The sequence below is a fragment of the Drosophila simulans genome, chromosome 2R, assembly GCF_016746395.2.
Source record: "Drosophila simulans strain w501 chromosome 2R, Prin_Dsim_3.1, whole genome shotgun sequence".
In the NCBI taxonomy this organism is placed as follows: domain Eukaryota; kingdom Metazoa; phylum Arthropoda; class Insecta; order Diptera; family Drosophilidae; genus Drosophila; species Drosophila simulans.
In genome coordinates, this window is record NC_052521.2 from 14,836,986 (window position 1) to 14,856,632 (window position 19,647).

The window sequence follows — 19,647 nt, forward strand, 5'->3', positions numbered from 1 at the left end:
TGTTTTATTAACCTCGGAGTAAAAAAGATCATTTCACTGAAATGCAAGAATTAAAAAAAAAAAGGAGATTGCCGAAACCCGGGATTGAACCGGGGACCTTTAGATCTTCAGTCTAACGCTCTCCCAACTGAGCTATTTCGGCAGATGCTACGAGCGTGCAGAATATGGCACTAGCGTGGATTGAAAAAGTTTTGGTCTTTGCTAATTGGATTTTGAATTTTACAACATTGAATGCACCTAGACACAAACCATTAGTGGTGTGAAAATCGGCTTTTGGCGCAGCAATTGCAACTGCCGAAATAGCTCAGTTGGGAGAGCGTTAGACTGAAGATCTAAAGGTCCCCGGTTCAATCCCGGGTTTCGGCAATTTGCTTTTTATAAAAAATCATGTAAATGTAAATGGTATAAATTTAAAAATTCATGCAAATGTAAATCGTAAAAATTGTTTTTTATTTTTTGTCTAAAACTAGACATCCATTAGTAGTATAGCAAGCCGCCAGTACTTCAAATAATACAAAGAATATATTTTAGTGTATCTAGTTTTACATATGACCTAGGATTAACTAAGAGTGCATGACTATTTATTTTCCGGGGCAAGCCCCTAACGTTCTATTAAGAAACATTTCCTTCATACGTATATTAAGCGGAAGTGTAAGGCATCCAGATATAGCAGCTCCATTAAGTATTCAAAAGTATATAGCTTAAATTAGTTTAGCTACGGCCGGCTGTGGGTACTGAAAAGTGGACGACTTTTGAGCCAAGCCAGCAGGCAGTACGATAAATTATAGCAGCATTACAACTACGATTCTTTACGCTATTTAGTTACAACTCAAAATCGTTCGCAAGTTACTAAAGCTAGTACACGGATGGATGGATGCTCCACTCCACTCCAGTCCATTCCAGTCGAGTCAAAAGAGAGCCCGCTCAAAAATCGGGATCATAGTCGCGGGAATAGCGCGTCCGACTCGCATGATTGTTGTAGCTGTACATCTGGTGGGCATCGGCGAAGGCATCCGGATACTGGTGACCGTACGCCTGCTGGTGCTGCTGCGACGCCGGGTGGTGGTGGGCGGGGTACTCTCTGTGACTGCTGTGGTTACCATGGTGGAGCTGCGGCCTCTTCAGCGAGTCTCCTTTCTGGGAATAGGTTGGCTGCTGGTCATAGAAGTAATCCCCGCCGGTGTTCGGATGCCTGGTGGATCGCCAACTGTCGTAGATGTTGGAACTGTTGCTACCGTGCATTGAGTTGGTGAAGCGCTGGAAAGGACAGTATTATAAGTATGGATGCAAAGATCTGCAGAAGCAATGTGGCCTACCTTCGGCTTAATAGGTTGCTTGGTATCGTTCCAAGGATCGTCGATGTTATAGAAATCATCCACGCCATAGTTGTCCGCACCACCCATGTGGTTAACCTTTAGCTCGTTTAGCATGTCGTTGGTCAGAGGAATGGGGGTCTTCTTGGCCCTCTTCTGACGGTTGAGCAACTAAAGAGACATAGTTATTAACCTAGGCTCAAGTTGTTCCAATGATCTTCTAACTTACCACTGTGACTCCAAAAATGACTACAAACACCAGGGAGCCTACTCCAATCACTATGACCACAATGGCCCATTGTGGAATAAGCAGATCCTCCTCTGCGAACTCCACATTAGTATGAGCATTCTTGGCTATAACTACAAGAAAAAAAACTTATAGAATTTCAAGAACAACAGAAAGGTTATTCTAAACTAACCACTAAAATCTGTGGCCACCGGATCAATAATGTATTTGCCCATCTGATAGCTGGCCGTTACCAGCTGCTCCTCCTGCGGTCCCGAGACGCTATCCGTCTCATTCTCCTGTGCATCCTTATCCGGTAGAACTGGAGTAGCTGGTTTGGTCAGAGCATCGTGGAACAATTGGCGGATTTCCAGGGTATCCACATCCTCGGTTATGTTGGCCAACTCCACATAGTAGTCGACTAGGACGCTGCCCTTGCTGAAGCTATCTATACGCACCTTTTTATACCACTTGTTCAGCTGAGGAGCTCCGGAATAAACTTCGTTGAGCTGGTAAAAAGTAAATGTGAAAATAGGAAAACAACCTTTTTTAGAATCCCTAATTGGAGGAATCACTTACCTGAGCCTCCAGCTCGTGGGCCAGATTCTTCCACTCCACGGTGTTGTGATCAAGTAGCTCTGGTTTCCATGCCACACCGTCGATGATCTTAATGGTAGCAGCCAAGTCGCAGTCGGCGGTACAATGACCCGGTTTTGTGGGTCGTGGAGTGGTCGTTGTGGTTGTAGTTGTCGTCGTTGTGGTAGTGCTTGTCGTGCTACTCGTTCCACTGGCGGTCAACAGATCCTCAAAGTTGATGGTCTGTGCGTTCAGCTTGTCGATGGACAGCGGAGTGGTCGGCGGAGTCGGCCAGCCGGTAAACTCTGTGGTGGCCCTGGTTGGTGGTCCCTTTTTGATCATCACTTGCAGGTTTGAGCTCGAGGACGCAGTAGTTCCTTCATCGCCGGAAGGATGAGGTGTTGTCAGACGGTGAGCACCCAATCTTTTGTGGTTTCCCTTTGGGAATACCACCTTGAAGCCACTTCCTCCGGCAGCTTCTGTTACAGCTGCTTCAGTGGTGCTAGAAGACGACACAGTGGGTTTACTCGTTGTTGTAGATGTGGTTGTGGTTGAGGCCGGGTGCTGTTTCTTGGCTTTGTATCCAGGTGGCAGCAGGGAGGCAGGAATCTCGTCACTAGCATCGCTCTCCGTTACATTCAATTTAAATCCAGGAGGTAGCAGGTCCTTCAACGAATCTATTTTAATGGGAGTCACTCCTGGTGGCAGCTTCGGTTCGTCCTTGGGCTCGGGAGCCTTATATCCAGGAGGCAGCTGGAACGTGCTCAGATCATCGAATGGCACGGCAACTGGCAGATTCCGTTGAGTGGTTGACGGAGTGGCAGTGGTGGTGTTCACTTGCAGCTTGGGACTACTGTTCAGTTTGTAGTCCTTGGGCAGCAGGGAGGCCAACTTTTCGTCGAACTGGATTTCACTAAAGAGACTCTCGAGTCCAGAGGAAGAATTTGGATTGCTCTCCTCCGCTTTTTCGGTTGTGGTCGTTGTAGTTGTGGTCTTGGGTGGCTTATAGCCCTTGGGCAGTAATCCAGCCTGTGCCACATCCTGCACGCTCACGTGACCACTCTTGAACGATCGACTGATGGTGGAGTTGCGTCCCGGCTTCTGTTTGGATATCTCAGCTGGCGGAGCCTCTGTGGTAGAGGTCGTTGTCGTAATCTTGCGGTTCTTATAGCTCGGTCTGGGCTTGAAGCCCACAGGAAGAAGGGTGGCCAGCTCGTCCATTTCTCCGTCATCGAAATGCTGCACTTTCACCTTGCTGCTGGTTGTTCGTGGAGCAGTTGATGTGGTTCTGGGTTGGTACTTCCTGATGTGGGGCACAAATTTTCCGGGACCTGTGCCCACAGTAGTGCTAGTTGCTGGCGTGGAGGAGTCCATCTGGCTGATGATGGGGTACTTGCCAGATAGCAAGCCACTGGACAGCTCTGACTGCACACGATCCAGTTTGTCAATGATACTCTCCGTGGAGGCAACTATCGGAGGTTGGATGGAGGAGCTGGCCTGCACCTCCTCGCTGCCCTCCGATTGCTTTTGAGCTGGGGTCTGCTGCTGTTTGGAATGCACCTTCCGCTCCAGTTCAGACAGTGTCTGTTTCGTCTCTTCCTGCTCAATGGCCGGGAATGGCAAGAACCGAGCCCCATTGATGCTACGACTGGGTTGGATAGATGCCACAACCACATAGTTCTCAGTAGCATTCGGGCCTTTCTCTTCGTCCAAGGTCACGGATGTGGTTGTTTCCAATTTGAGATCAGCGTGGGAAGACTCAACTTCCTCCTCAGTTACAAAGTTGGTGCTTGGAGTAACTGGCACTGGTAGAATTGTGGATCCGTTGACCACGCTCTTGGTGGTTACCACCGAAATGATTTCACGGTCATTCTTATGCTCCGCACTGGGTGTGGATGGCTTGGAGTCTTGACTCTCCACTTCGCTGGTTGAGTCTTCACTACCCTCCTCATCATCGTATTCATAGTCCTCGCCCTCTCCTTCATCATCGTACTGAGACTCGGATTGCTCCTCCTGCTTGTTAAGGCTTTGGTTCTCTGATTTTGATGAGCTATGCTCCTCTTGCTTCGATGACTTGGGCTCCTCTGTTTTGGATACGTTCTCGGTTTCTTCCTTTTTGGAGGTGCTATCCAAAGGCTGTTCAGTGGTTACGGTTTGTTCATCCACATGAGCATCCTCCGTGGATTGGTTCTCCTGCGGAATAATAGTGGTGGGTTCGTCTACGATTTCCTCCTCATGAGCTGGGGGTAGGGTGGTGACATCATTTTCAGCGTTGCTGATCTCTGCCTCACCGTTGGTTAATTCAGATACATCAGTTTGGCTTTCTTCAGTGCTGCTCGTGCTGCTTTCATTATCTACTTCGGAACTGGTGGTGGGTTCGGAAGGCTCTACATGTGCGAATGCCTCGTTCTTGGTCACTGTCACCGGCGTGACGGCCTCCTCCTGCAGTGGTAACTTCTCCAAGCTCGAGGATTCCGAGTGTTCTTCGGTTCCCTCGTCGGATTCCTCTTCATACTGTTCATCACTGCCCTCGTGCTCCTCCTCTTCCTCCTCGTCATCCAGGGGCTCCTCCTCCTCGGCCTCAGCGCTTTCGGTGGTGCTGGTGGTGCGAGCGGTGGGTCTGGCTGGCAGCTTTAGCCTGGCTCCACTGTAGTTGAATGGTCGCTTACTGACCACACTCACCGGTTCGTTGACTTCGCGACTGATGAAAACGGGTCGTCTGGGATTTGGTGACTTCCTGCCGAAACTAGGACGTTCCGACGGTGTGTTCTGAGTGGTTGAGGTGGTGGTGCTGGTGGTTTTGGCCCGATTGCTGCCAAATCGGTTGTACCGCTTGCTGCTCACCTCCGCACTACTCGTTGTTGTGGTTGTGGTGGATGCAGTGGAGCTGCCGGGTTGATAGCGATTGCGTGGTCTAAAAGCCGTTGCTGCGGGAGTGGCTGGATTTTCCACAAGTGCCGAAACCGGTGCCTGTGTTCGAGTTCGGGTGGGTGAGAATCCTCCATTGCCAAATGGACGACTGCTGGTCACCGGTCGCTTTTCGTTCTGCAAAAAGAAGAGTTTGAAGTTTTACTAACACGAGCATTGTTCGGATTACGGGCTTTTGATAATGGTATACCCAATCCAATATACCAGTGCCAAGAAGCCACAGCTGCAGATCTCCGTTCACAGCCTCGACTATCGTCATGGGAAACTGTTACAGTTTCGACATGGAACCGCAATCTCTGCGGTTCGTCTGCTGTCAATTGTCTTGCGTGCGAACTCTTCTCAACCACGGTGCCATTCAAGTGATTCTCAAATTTGTCTAAAGCGTTTTGTGCAAATTTCCAGATGCCAACCGCCGCCACCCCACAGCTCCATTCGTTCATCTATAATTTATGCGCTCGTATTTATTTAATTTTTATGTGAAGGCAACCTCGGGACTGTCAAAGTTGGAAGATTCCCCTCAGCAGGTTGCCAAATCCATACAATTGCACAGCGAAAAAAAACTATAAGATCGTTTTGAACCCGATCATACTAACATTTTGCAATAAAGTAACTATTTAGGTTTGGATTTGTATAGTCGCTAGTTAGTACTGTGCTCGCTCTATCTAGTTTGGTAGTTTTTAGTCTGAGCCATGAGATGAGAGATTGGCAGTGGATTGGAGCAGGTGGAGAATGAACCAAGAAAATGAATCCATCTGTTAAGCGGACTCAAAAGTAATGCCAACTAATGGGTTTTGAGCGCCCACTAGCAATTGTCATTATGGCCGATTAATCGTGAGCTGATTTGATATTTAAGCTGGCCATCGATCAAGGCGGCACTTTCGCCCGAATGGGCCAACAAATTGCTGCAATTAACTTGAGAAATTTATGTGGGCAAAACGAGAAAACGGAAAGGGAAATCAGAGCGAGAAACGCTTCCGCTCTGACAATTCAATTATAAGTTCGAAGTTAAGTAGTAAATATTGACTACTTGAAAATACACAAGATATATACATATATGTGCTCCTCGCTCCACGGATTCAAAAGTTAACTTGGTAATGCGAACATGATTTATTAACGCAGTTCGTTGGTTGGCCAAAACGTTAAGCAAATAACAATCAAAAATTTGGAGCATGAAGTGCAATAGGGTGAAAGGTAAAATATTTTTGCCACAATTCGATTTGGCCTCTTTGCTGTGGTAATGCTTTTTTTATCTACGTTTTTTGTTTAAAAATTAAACAGCCACAACTAGAGTTCGCGTGGCTTGGAACTGGTTCTGAAGTTTGGCTACTTGAGTTGGCAAATAGACGCCGCAAAGCATTTACTGTTTGGAAGTCACGTAAGAGTCTCACTCCCGACTCCCCGAAATCGAAACAAAACAAAAAAAAACTGATATTGGCCAAAATCAGTGCAGAGCCAATTGTTTTGTTAACTTGTTATGCAATGGCGAGGCGAAATTGTTTTGCCTGAGCTCGATTGCTTCTTGTTATGCCAATTGAGATTGGTTTTCTGTCGCTCTTACTTTCTTTCGATATACACAGTCAACAATCAGGTGGTTTAATTCGCAAATATAAACAATAATATTTTACTTAATGTTGGCATCAGCTTCAGTCAAAGAGAAAACAGCTTCTATTTGTAACTAATATTTTCTTTGAGTGTTCAATTTCCTTACCCCAGATTCGCTAAAGTGGGCCAAAAACTGCGTCTGCTGGTGGGGCACATTGATGCGCTGCGTCTGCGGCTGGAATCCACCACCGAGGCTGTTGCCCGATCCATTCCGTATCGCCTTGGAGCGTGTGAAGCCATTGGTCACCGACGCGGACGTGGCACCAGTGGACGCTGCCGCTCCTAGTCCCGCCGTTGCCGCTGGTCCCGCCCCCGAGGGCACTCCAAAGGGGCGTGGCGAGATATCGTAATAGTCCGTCTGGCGATTCGGTTTCTATGGAACAGAGAGGTAAGTTTTTTAATGGTGTTATGGCAATGCAGGTTAATTAGTTTTACATTTTGTTTTGCTTTTTCGCTTTTTTTGTCAAACGATATAAATGGTCTGATAAATAATGGATTAAGGCTGGAAGCAGAATGGAAGCCCATAATTAAGTGTACATGGGAATATCCATTATCGTTCTTCTGAAGGATTTTCTATGTTGGGTTATTGAACTGATCATTTGCCCATCTATTAATCTTTTCTTTGAACAGTATTTGCTTCTGGATCTAAAGCTTGTAATTAAGAAAGTATGTAAGTTATTAGCTATATTGGTCGTCAGTTAATTGACTTGTCTATTTAGTCAAAATGTACTTTAAAGAATATATTAAGATTAGTGCATTAAAAGATGATCAGGAATGCTGAATTTTACTTAATCATTCAAAAGGTAACAACTTGCTTGCGGGAATTTTCAGTTGTAACCTGGGCAAGCACCAAAGTCGAAAAAGTCCCTGAATTACTAAGTGAATCATTGTGAATCAGAATCATTTGTGCATATCATCTGCAATCTTACCGAATACAAAAGATATTCAATCAAGAAGAAAAGACCAAACTTGTATGCTATCTTACATAACGATTTTCTAAGCTGACAAAAGCCGACATTGAGCTCGGCCTTAAATTGATAACCCAAAAGTGGGCTTAAGTGACACAACTATCATAAGCCGGGTCTTCAGATGACAAAGTCCGTAATCAGGGCAAGCTCAGGTGGGATTGGGCTACTTGAGATCGGGCAGACCCTTCTCAAGCACCTTCGACGTGTTGCAGACAATGCCATGGGGCTCTAGACGGATTGCCATGGAAATCGACATCGAAAGCTGCAGCCAACAATGGAAATCGATTGAAAATGTTTGATTGAAGTGTATCAAGGTCGTTGGAGGCGATATCCAGCGACTCACTAATTATCCAGTCGCTGGCCAAAATCCAACATCCAAATTGCCGCCAGTTTCGCCTCGAATCCAAGTACTTGTTGTTATCCATTATGATTGGTATTGTTTCGGCTTTTGAAAGTGGAGTCGGGCCTTTTTCGACTGCATTGGCTTCAAAAGTTTTGCTCTGTTAAGCAAATTGCATACAAAACGCGAGTTTTGTTGCTAAAAGAGCGCATTTCAATGCATTTATTTTTCCGCTTCTTGGCGGATCGGTTTACGCATCAGAAAATCCACTTCAGCCCCCTTCCCCCCACCATCATCGAACTTTTTCAATCTAGTGGGCTCCAGATATCCACGCCCGCTGGAAATGCGGTCTTGGGTCCACGGACTTACTCTGATTAGCAGTCATTTAATGGGCGGCTCTACTAATGGCAGCACCTTCTCGCTTTTACACAGCAAAGAAAACATAAGTTTTTAGTATTAACTTCATCTTCACTGTACTAACTAATATTGTTACCTTTGGTTAGCTTTCCCTGCTTTTAGCATGTATAGCTTAGGGTTTTCATCTAATGTATACTTGAATAGAGCTCGTTGCCTGATTGCAACATATTTCTTTTTTCCAGTTTGGAGTGGGCTTATATGCTCTGGATATGCTCTCATGTCAAAATTTCACTGGCCATTGTCAACAGTTGTGTGTGTTAGTCGGTGTGTGTGGCGGCGAAGAAAGCGATTGTCGGTGGGGAAATTAAAAACAAACGTTTCTAAGGCATTTGTCAATATGGATGGATAGCATAATGAAACTATGAAAGCCTCGCTCACGTCGCTGGAAAGCAGTTTAGCTGCGGAAGAGGGTTATTGCACCGCCAACACTCGTCATTACGACGCACTTTCCCCTTGGACCAACACACTCGACTTGGCCAATCAGCCCGGCATTCAGGCAACTCACAATTTCCATTACGCCTCGTGATGATAAGATGATGGGTGGAGTTGGAACTGCAGGAAGGATCTGTTCAGTAGCATTGCTCCTTGGCCTGCAGAATGGAGCTGTCTTCATTCATCATTTGAAGAATGCGTTCTAAAGGGTTACCCCATCTCGACTTGAACCAGGTTAATTGAGTTTTTCTTAGGCTCATAAAGAAGTCGCTTCCATTGGGCGCAAATTGAAGTACCCTTTACAAATTCAACCTATAAGATACATTTCTGTGCTGCAGATACAGCATTTCTCATGCTGTTTAGTCACTCTTCCGAAGGGTATAGAGAAATCTGTAGATCGTGCATGGGAACTTGCGGATTGAATCGATGGTGCAGCAATCCCAAACGAAGACCCCCGCTGGGGGCACCACCGCCTCCCCTTTTGGGGCCACCAAAGGCATTTCAATTAGGGCCAAAGCTGCAAGCTGCAGCCAAAGTGCGTGCTCATCGCATCGTAAACAATGTGAATTTACACTTTTTTCAATTAACAAAAACAACCTGGCTGCTCCACCAGCTGCAACTCTTCGCGTGGCTTTGAATTACTCACGCATATTCGTTGATATGCAGAAGCCGCCGATTCGCTTTGTTTGACTTTGGTCAAGTGAAAGTGTATGGATATCCAAATGGTCAGTCGGCAGTTCGCGCCATTTCGTTCACGCACATATTTTAAATCTATAATTTGATAGCATTTTTTATATCTTTTTGACTAGCTAGCTAGCGTGCAGCCTACGGATATTTTTTGAAAAGTATCTAAAAGTTTTTGACAGTCGCGTGCCGTGAAAATACATACGTTAAACATATGAGAAATTAGATTGTTCGGAGATAAAAGAGAATGGCTGGAACTTTAAAATCGCTTACAACATATTACCAAATCCTCTTGATATGCGAAAATGTAAGTCTATGCAGCTCCGCGATCCACAACGATCCCTAGACATTGATTTCGGTATCCTGCCTTTTTATGGCACGCCACCAATTTCAATTCCGGCCAGCAATTTTGGCCAGCCAACTAAATCAAATTTCATACATATGTGTGGTATGTGGAAATCCTTTTGCATTTTGCATTCGATTTGATTTCGTTTTCGTTTGCGGCGTTGATTGACTGGCGTGCCTCTAGGAGCCTAAAAAACAACCGAAAACAACTGAGAAAAAACGAATAAAACCCACTAATTGCCCGGAGCGTAGCTGCTTGAACGCCCCCTCGCCGAATAGGGAAATGTAATGGGGAAATAATTGAATTTGAATTTTTTATGGTGCAGGCGAAAAACTTACCGCAAACTGGGAACTGCCTCCAAATGGTGAACCTCCGAATTGCGAACTGGCCACCGCCGGCGATTGCTTGGCATTTTCGTTCGCGATGAACAGGAGCTGTTCCTGGTAGGAGCCCGGCGATGGGGAGAATCCGCCGGAACTGGCACGGAATCCACTCAGCGAGGGCGGCTGTGGCCGCGGAAAGGAACCGGATGATGGCACAAATCGATTTTGCGATGGGAAATAGTAGCTGGAAGTATCTGAAGGTCGCACAGTTTGTTAGTTATGTAAATGCGTAAATGTGTCAACAAGCAATTAATTTGTTCACTCCAGCGCCTCTGGCAACGCATGGCCATGAAATGGCACAGTCCCCAAATGCCGAAAATCATTGCTCTTAATTGCGCGAAAAGTGTAATAAATAAATAAATAAAAAATATATATAAACAGCCAACGGCTGGCGCAAAATGTTTTGGGTCGCAAATTTGTCACAGCCGCACAGTGGGTCAAAAATTGTGTATTTCTTTTTATCTAAAAAATCATATTCATCAGCTCTAATCTCTTTAATATAGCAATGCCTTAGTTTTATATTAAAATAACAATATAAAAAAACTATGTATTAATGAAAAACGAACTTAATTTTGTACTTTTGTCACACTGTATAATTTTGCAAATATTTTGCGCCTTTTTCGCTACATTTGTCAAACAAAAGTGAATGTGAATCAAGTGAATAACACTGTTTTCGGTTCAAAATTCCCTTAGTTTGGGGGGTTTCTTCTTTGATTTTACAACAAGTAATCGCAAAACTAAATCTGTTAGCCTAAAAAGTTCACTTCGATTTCTCCATAAATAACATATAATAACAGCTTATTATATTTTATAAATTTATAGATTTTATAGTTAGGCTAATAATACGTCATTAAATTGTTAAATGTTAAGACCTGTTTGTCCCATTTTTCATGTTTACTTTGCAACATCTTTGGCGGCTTATTTATTATTGCTCAATTCTGCTTTTTACTTGAGATTATTATGAATGATTGGAAAACGAAACTGTAGCAAAACTGCCAGTGAATATTTTTTAAATAATGCGAAATATTTCGTGTGGAGTAGGATGATAAAGTGGCGAAGAGTCACCCAACTCGTAGCTTATGTGTTGCATGCATCACAATCCTGACTCTTTGACCCACTACGTCTTGCCTTAAAAATAAGAAACAAGAAAAAATGCAGCTCAACCACGCGAAGTTAATTTTTTTTTTACCCTCGTATGTCGACAGATTTTCCAGTCGCTAATTGAAAATTAAAATATCATATGGCCGCAGTATTTCAAATGGATTTTATCAAACGAATTTATGCAAGAGCCTCGAGTGCTGGGAATTGTGGAGTGGGGACAACGCCTACATCGATTCGAGTCGAATTTATCTGGCTCTTTTGGGCTTCACACCTTGTTTTTACCTGAAACGTTTTTCAACTGCAAGTAATTGCCGTTTATTATCGCATCTAAGAACGCGACGAGGCGTCGCATGTCTCGCACATTTGGCGCGAGTTGTCGAAATGACTGACTGGAGATTAGTTTAGGGTTTGATTAATGGCCCAAAAGATCTGTCAGAGGAAATATGCCCGAAAATTGGTGTGCCAAGGCAGCTGCAGCAGCCCGTTGAGTGCTTAAGTTCGTTCAAAAACACGCCCACTTCCGTTGTTTTCATTAAGTACTTGTTCAATTCTTAAAAATTAATTGAATTAAGGTTGAAGTTATTTGATTTATGAGTGAAAAAAATCTCATCCCGTCCAGTTGATTTTAATATTTATTAATTTAATATGGGATTTATGCAGAATAAGAATTTTACATATACTTTACTCGTGTATATGCACTGCTTGCCGTTCTGATTGGAACACTGCTTGCTGTGGTGGTTGGGTTCAATGTTAGCTCATTCTGCTCTGAAACGGTCGATGGTGCTGCGGTCTAAGTTCCGCATATTGTATTGAAATAAATTTCTTAGGTTGTGGTTCCGAGTTCTAATCCAACGCGAGACAATGTAATAAAATTCTATTATATAACATTTTTCCTTCTGCACTGTGGCAAGAGTGGTTACTATTTCCAGCGTAGCTCGCTCTAATCCGCAGAAGGTAGATCAAATCGTTCATCCTCCATTGCCGTTGACACTGCACTAGTGTTCCATATAACTAAGTGGGCATTGCAGTTCGTATGTGGGTGAATACACTTTGTTTTTATTTTCCAACTATTTTTGTGGCATTTTCTCGATTAATAGCTCATTAGCATGCTTGTGCGCACTTGACCCAAAATCGAAAAACCATCGAAATCGAATTCAAAAATGCCGATTTGATGTCGTGACACACTTGCCTATTTCTGGACAGAATTTTACGAGACGCCGGCAACCTTCGGGCTCTAGTCGCATAAATAAGCCTATCTATCGATCGCAATTGGAATTTATTGTAATTGAGTTTGGAGAATTCAATATGTGAGCAGACTATGATAATCAGAAGAGATGGGTACGAAAATTTGAATGCGCCATCCAATTATATTAGTTGCAAATATAATAATATATTACTATCAGCCTTCGGAGGATTTTTCGTGGACGACATGGTGTTTTTTCTGACACAGGGGAATATATTTTGGCAAGGTCGTTGCACGACTTTCCCTTTTTTTTCGCGGACGGGGCAACGGAGTGGGGCGCCGGCTAATCATCTTGGGCCGCATGGACTTCGAAGAGGGCTCCACCACAATGACTTTACGTTTGGACTTCAGCTGCAGTGATTTATCCTTGGCGGATGTCATAAGTGCTAGCTTCCGTTTCTGCGCCATTTGAACTCTTTTCTTTATCAAGGCCTTGATTTTCAGTTTTGACCGCGCCATAGTGGTCTTCTTCGGCAGATTCTTCTTGGTTTTTTTGGTCACTCCATCCATAGCCCTTTTTGGCGACTTCAAATCTTTTTGCTTGCCAATTTGGCTACCTGTCGAGCTGTCCGCGTTGTCGTTAAAATTCATTACACTAGATATTTGTTCAATTCCCAATTGACTTTGCTATTTGTTGCGATAATGCTGTACTGGGAATTTCTGCTTAATAATCGGAGTGTTTTCTTTCAACCGACTTTACTACTGGCCTTTGTTCAAAGGTCTCCCCAAGTGACAGTCCCTTTGAAAGCTAAAGCAAAGGAAGCTACTACATACAATGGCTTTCAAATCCGTTTTAACTTAGCCGCCTGTCCACTTCTAGCTTCTAGCTTAGCCAAGGTGGCTCTCTAACTGTCGTCTCCATTTGGCATTTGGCGAAACCGAACGGAAAAAACAAGAAGAAGGAAAATGGTCGAAACAATGGGGCCGCAAACGATCGAGGGGCGTTCTGTGGGCCAAGCGGTTCAATGCAATACCATTTTCAGCCATCGGACATCGGCGATCATCGGGTAGTTGGTACCCAGACTGGTCACGTCAAGTGCTATTCGCCCAGCACAGTGTATTCTGCTGAGAATGCTAGTAAATGTTTATTCATATGTGCATATGTGCATATGTGCACTAATGATTGCTCAGGGTACAAATTTATAACATTTTAACGTGTTTAAGCGCTTTAGCATATATTTGATTTTTATATTTATGGAGATTTTACGTTTAAGTAACCATTACTATATTTAATTTGATGTGTGTTAACTCCCTTTTTCTTTTAAGTTGTTTATAGCTTTTTTCTGAGTAAATTAATCTGAATTTCAAGGTGTGGCATGAATTTAATCATTGACTTAATAAGATCCTAATTAAATATTTAACTTACCCACGACCACTGTGGCATATTGCATTCGGCGTCTTGACATTTACGATTTTGAGCAAAGAATTTGAAATTTGCACGGCATTATAGCTGCTGGTTCCGCCGATCTCAGAGCTCGCACATCATTTGATATATTATAGATAATGGTATTGGGGTCTTGAGAGCAGCCGGCTAATTACGCTGGCGACAATAGACCGGGCATTTTCAGATTCATTATATCGCACTGGGCTGGGCTGGTGCAACCAATTGCGAAAATAAAAGCATGAAATCTTGCAGCCTCTTCTTCATTTGTAGCTTTTTTGTTTTTTTTTTTTTTTTCGATTTTTTCACCTCGTATTTTTGTTTGTTTTTTTTTTTTTTGCTTTTTGTGCGAAATGTCAAGCCATGGCGCAAATACTTCAGCAGAAGTGCAACAAAAGCGAAGCAAACAGCCAGAAACAGCAACAAATGACAGCAGAAACAACAAGTTGAACTTTACGTTTTCCTTAACTTTAATCAAGTTTCTTGGCTGGTCGCTCACTGCGATGCATTCGCTATTGTTGCTTTTATTGTTGAAGCGGCTTCTTCGTTTTTTTTTATTCATTGAAGGTCGTCGTTTTTGCCTGCAGTTTTGAATGAAGCGCAACATTTTGAAAGTTACACTCCCAAAAAAATATTGTTGCCCGTAGTGAGATAAGAATTCTCAAGCAATTCACTTAATTACTCAATGAGTTCCCACATTTTAAACTTACCCCACATTAGATATAATCAGAGTCACAAATAAAGACACTCCCATTTAGCAGATAGTTATGACTATATTTACCTAGGCCTAGCTAAACCATAAATACTTGGATGCTTGGCCATGCTGAACTCATTTCCTACATCTGACATCATACACCCGCGCCCAGTTCAGCAAACCCGATATGATTGCTTCCATTGTGCTTCTATTTGTTTGACAAAATTTCATTTAATTTACTCACTTTTAATGGACTTCGCCGAACTGATCAGAGCCAACTCGAAAGATAACAAACAAAATAATCATAAAGAACAGCAAAATTGAAAATGGAGACTGGAAACGAGAACAATAAGCTTCCGACTCCGCTGGCGATAATATCAAAGACAAATAAACTTGAGAAGTCTTTCAAGAAGTGGACAATGTTCTGGCCGCGGCGATTCGCTAATTAGAAAATAATGCCCACAGGGCCCAAGGTCAGGCTTGTGCGATGAAAGTGAGTCAGGCAGATTATTAGCACTAATGGGTTTACTTTTTCAGCTGCACCCACTCAGAGTGGACAAGTTTGTCGCCTCAGTCTTTTCATCACTTTCCTGAGTTCATGCCAATGGCACGTTTGTCGCCTAAGTCTTTTGTTTAACTTCTTGAGAGCTGTAAGAATTTGCAAGTTTACCGCTTCGCCGCTTGGGCTTACATCATGCGAGGCGTTTGCCCAACTCGTGCACATTCCGATTTAGTTTTTAATTATATTTACTAATACTCCACAGTCGGCAGTCGGTTAATTACATATGCAAACTTGTTACACAAAGTAAGCCGAATGCGAGCAGTGAGCAGCGCAACCGAAAGCAAAACAACTGCAAAAACCAAAACAAAGAAAACTGTTGCAAGGCAACTCGGCCAACAGCTCTCCAGCTGGCTGGCTGGCTGGCTGGTTGGCTTTTATTGTTGGCCAAACATTCGAGATTGGAGCACTGGGCGGGGGGCACCCACTGGGCTGGCCAAATGTGTGGCAAGCCACCAGCCAGAGGCAGCCAGCAAGTAGCAGCGAGCAAGTAGCAAATGGCAGAATGCAAAACTTCAAATACACAGTTTGTCAGCAAATAAACAAAATTCACATCTACCCATTGTGGGTAAAATAGCGAAATATTTGCAGAGCTAGTCTCCTGGCCACCGATGTTTGTGTTTCGATAAGTGGGCTTACAAACAAAACCGAGCGAGTAAATAAAAACTGTTCACAGTTCATGAAGGAGCTAAAGTGATCTATATCGTTGAAATAACAACAAATAATGGGCCACACGGAAGTTGCTTAATTGTAAGTAGATTTAAAAGTATTACGCATTTGAAAATATTTTATACAATTGAATTAATAAACAAAGAACATTCCTGGTGCCCACATTGCGAACGTTACTGTCGTTAATCAATGCGTCTAACATGACAGAACCCTTTAATTAAACACCATCTAATGCCAGCGGGAGTGGAGGAAGTGAGTCCAAGACTTGTCACCTCGGGAATGCGGCTCCGTCGCCAAAGGCCAGCTGGGGCAGGGAAAGAAATCAGAAGACAGCTCCACACCCTCAAAGTTGAAGTCAAGTCAAGTTGAAGTGTCGCTGGTTTGTAACTGGCTGGCGGTCAGCGATAGCTGAGAACAACGCAGTGCACACCCCCGCCGAAGTACAGGCAAATTAAATACAATTAAGGCAGAAATAATTGCCAGGCCATAAACAGGTTCTGGCCGGGATTAGAATGTGGCTGGCTCGGTGCGGCTCGGCTGGGTTCTTTGTGCGGGTGTTGGCCAAGTTGGCATTCTAATGCCAATGTCCTTGGCTGGGGGTTGTGTGCACACATAAATGATTGATTGGAATTTTCGCCTTTCGTTGGCCAACCGGCAAGCGGATATTGTTTATGCTGAGCAGTCGGAAATGGAGCTCTCACAAGAGCTACATAAATCAATTATGAAAACCAGAAAAGCAGCGAGCGGGCCATTTAAACTGGTTTCGAATACATTTCACAGTTTGCTTTATTTTTCCATTTTTCCCTATTTTTTGTTTTTTTTTTTCCAGCTAGCTTGTTTGCCTATGGTATTTGCATAAACAGTGCAACTTGTAGAGCAATTATACGCAAATTTTGGTCAATGGGCGAACAGGTTGGCTGCTTTTGCTGGTGAATGCAAAAGTACGACACTAAACTGGGTGACTGTATACTCGTAGTTACAGACTCTAGAGCTCTTCAAAATGTTAGCAGGTGCCTGTGGCCTATCTTGTCCGCATTTCGTATCATATTCGGGTTGCATAAATAAATTAAAAGTCGGTGCTACTTTCCCACCCCTTCCGCCTGCCTGGGAACCATGGACTTTGGAGCTCGTCATCAAAATACCTGAAATTGAAAGCATTTTCGGTGGAAACCGCATAAATTTGTAAACCATTTAGCCTAAAACCTTCGATGTGCCGCCAGACAAAAAGTAAACACAGCAGCAACTACGGGGCGTGGCTGGCCAAAAAATAAAAACAAAATACGAAAGACTTTACGTAATGCTCGCTGAGGTCAGTTTTTTTGGGCGGTGAAATGAATGAATTTGGTGAACGAAAGGCCCCAAGGGCCAAGCCCCAAAACGAAAGTGAAATTTCCATCGACCATCGATCGGAGTCAATGTTTCATTGGCCACGCTTGATTTTGGGCTCATGATTATTTTAATTAAATAATCATCATCAATTTACATTTTTTTTTATATTTTTACAAAGCCCAAAGGGTAGGTCGAATTTTAATAAATTGATGTAATGGATTTCTGTGTGGAAGAATACATTTGAATTTAATTTGGAAAATTGGTAACTAATGGACAAATTTCGATTTGAGGAAAGCGTTTAGGAAAAACGCGTTTTACCTATTTATCTTAATTGTATATTGTATTAAAAATCAGCAGAATCTTGTACGTTACTTTATATTTGCAATGCAAGGCAGCCTAATTGGATTTTATGCCACTAGCAGAACTTCAAAAAACTATTTATTACCTAAGCAATGGCGACTTCACAATCAACTTCGTTTTTTTTTTTAAGATTTTGCCTAAAAGGACAATGGAAATGAATGTTCGAGTTCGTGGCTCAATGAAAATGGCAAGCGAACATGAAAAACTTCTTAGCTGGAAAATTCTTTAGCCGGTTTTCGCGTTGGCCCCATACCACTCCCGAATTGGCGAAGTGGCCAAAACAGAAAACTGGTTCAATTCCAGCTCTAAGCCTGTGCGGGTGGCACCACCCTCACCGCCCTCTCCCCTTTTAAGCCCACTCACAGAAAGACACGACTTGGCCAAAAGGCAAAGACTTCAAATCCAGCTGCGATCCAGAGTTGGCCCTTCGTTGGCTTGTTTTCCGTTTTCGGTTTGTGTTTGGTATTGGGTTTTTTTGGCTTGGGTTTCTTGGGCGCTCGTGCTGGGTTCAAAGTTGGAGTGTGGAGTCCAAATTTCTGGGTGAAAGGCCGCCGCTGCTTTGCATTTTGCTGGCTGTCTTCGCTGTTCGATATTCTATCAATTATTTGATGTTTGATTTGTGCTTCACACTCGAATGTTGATTTTTCGTCTGCCGCTCGCTTGTTTTCCCACCGAATTGAATTTTGGCTTCGTCAGCTTTGCTCGTGCCAGCCATTTTTTGTTAATTTTATTTTTTTCGAGGTGCGACTGCACTTTGTTTACGTTCATTTTAACCATGTTGTTCCTGCAGTCAACATTTATTTTTGTGGCTCTCTTTCTCGAGCTGCTCTTTTGACTTTATGTAATTCGCGAAGCGTGCTCTAATAAAAGCACCAGATAGCCAGCAACAGCAAGAAAAAAAATTATATTGCAAATATTAAAACTAAATTACGAGCGCAAATGCAAACGAGTTTTTTTGTTTAGCGATTGCAAATACCCGCGCACTCGAATCGAGAAAAAAACAGATTGTGCTGGGTGCCAAAGTGGTCCGACTTCCTCGGCTCGATTTTGAACTGGGCTTGGCCCAAGGCAAGACTTGACTTGGCTCGCCGTCTCAGCCATAAATCTCGTTTAATAAGAGAGCAAATCAAACGGAAAAGCGAAAAGAAACTAGAACTGTAACCCAAACCTAATGAAAATAATTGCATGGGTACAAATAATCAGATGGGGAAGTCTAAAAAAAAAGGTTACGTTATAATATATTACCAATATTCTGTGTGGTTTCGTCTTAACCCAAAAATGTTAAATGTTAACAACATATCACTCTTTTGTCCCACTCACTTCGGAAGCCTTTAATCTACTTGTATCTCCATTTGTGTTTCAGGAATTCTAAGAGACCGACCCGCAGACAAATCGCCGGCATTAGTGTGCTCCACTTCCAGAATGGCGAACACATTTAGGCACTCGAATTATCATTCCAGCAACGAAGCCCAAATTCCTTGCCATTGTCAGCACTCAATCTCGATCTCCAATCTGCCGTAGATTCCAAACAAATCGAGAGAACAGATCCCAAATACCGAATCCCTGGCACGTAGCAAAATCCAAACCAAATAGAATGCCGCCGAAAAAAGTGGTTCTATATGAATGGAGCTTTGAAAAAGTGTAGCACGTAAGTTGTTAAAACCAAAAAGTGAGGTGTGAAAAACTATTGACCGCCTTGGTCTGCCTCCTAAGTTTTTCCTCATCAACCAACGGGTTGCCTTTCTAAGTTGGTGGTGTGCCACGTCGAAGTGGTAGTGTTGATTGAATGTCTGGTGACGGAGTGAGTAACCGGAGGATCGTGTGTCTGGGCCTTCGGTTTTCTGTGGGTTTCTGGTGTTTGGGCGCTTTGGTTTTTCCTTTTGCCACGATGTCGTGCTGCCATTGTTCGCATTAGTGTTGCATATTAAGTAATAGAACTGTTTTTCCTCGCTCCCTATCTGAATCTCTGGGCCAGCTCCATCAGAGTCTGTTGCCTTCCAACTGGTGGCACTGCCGCCAAGTGGCGCAATGTCCCGCAATCGAAGTGCTGAGTGAGTTGTGGCCATTAAAATGCAAGTGGCGGATAGAATTCAGTT

At 43.5% G+C, this 19,647-nt stretch overlaps 2 protein-coding genes and 2 non-coding genes across 6 annotated transcripts in view; 1 reads left to right on the forward strand and 3 right to left on the reverse strand.

Annotated features, from left to right (window-relative positions):
• Nucleotides 1–69: 69 nt before the first annotated feature.
• Nucleotides 70–142, reverse strand: Trnaf-gaa. Its single transcript has one exon. It is a non-coding gene; the product is annotated as a tRNA-Phe (tRNA).
• Nucleotides 143–293: 151 nt separating this feature from the next.
• Nucleotides 294–366, forward strand: Trnaf-gaa. The gene has a single exon. It is a non-coding gene; the product is annotated as a tRNA-Phe (tRNA).
• A 63-nt stretch (nt 367–429) lies between these two features.
• Nucleotides 430–19,647, reverse strand: part of LOC6734954 (mucin-5AC) — a 34,183-nt gene continuing 14,965 nt past the window's right edge. For 2 of the 3 annotated variants that reach the window (XM_039292383.2, XM_039292382.2), the window contains exons 3-9: nt 10,171–10,409; nt 6,752–7,018; nt 2,119–5,160; nt 1,733–2,048; nt 1,543–1,673; nt 1,317–1,484; nt 430–1,257 (exon numbers count right to left, since the gene is read on the reverse strand). In XM_039292383.2, coding sequence (XP_039148317.1) covers nt 925–1,257; nt 1,317–1,484; nt 1,543–1,673; nt 1,733–2,048; nt 2,119–5,160; nt 6,752–7,018; nt 10,171–10,409 — 4,496 coding nt within the window. In that variant the 3' untranslated portion in view covers nt 430–924. Of the gene's footprint in view, nt 1,258–1,316; nt 1,485–1,542; nt 1,674–1,732; nt 2,049–2,118; nt 5,161–5,233; nt 5,318–6,751; nt 7,019–10,170; nt 10,410–19,647 lie in introns of those variants that run through there. The other variant, XM_044922659.1, reaches the window with a different exon arrangement.
• Nucleotides 12,574–13,304, reverse strand: LOC27208753. The gene has a single exon (XM_016184310.2). It carries the CDS (start codon nt 13,148–13,150, stop codon nt 12,716–12,718), a length of 435 nt encoding a protein of 144 aa, XP_016028259.1. The 5' UTR covers nt 13,151–13,304; the 3' UTR covers nt 12,574–12,715.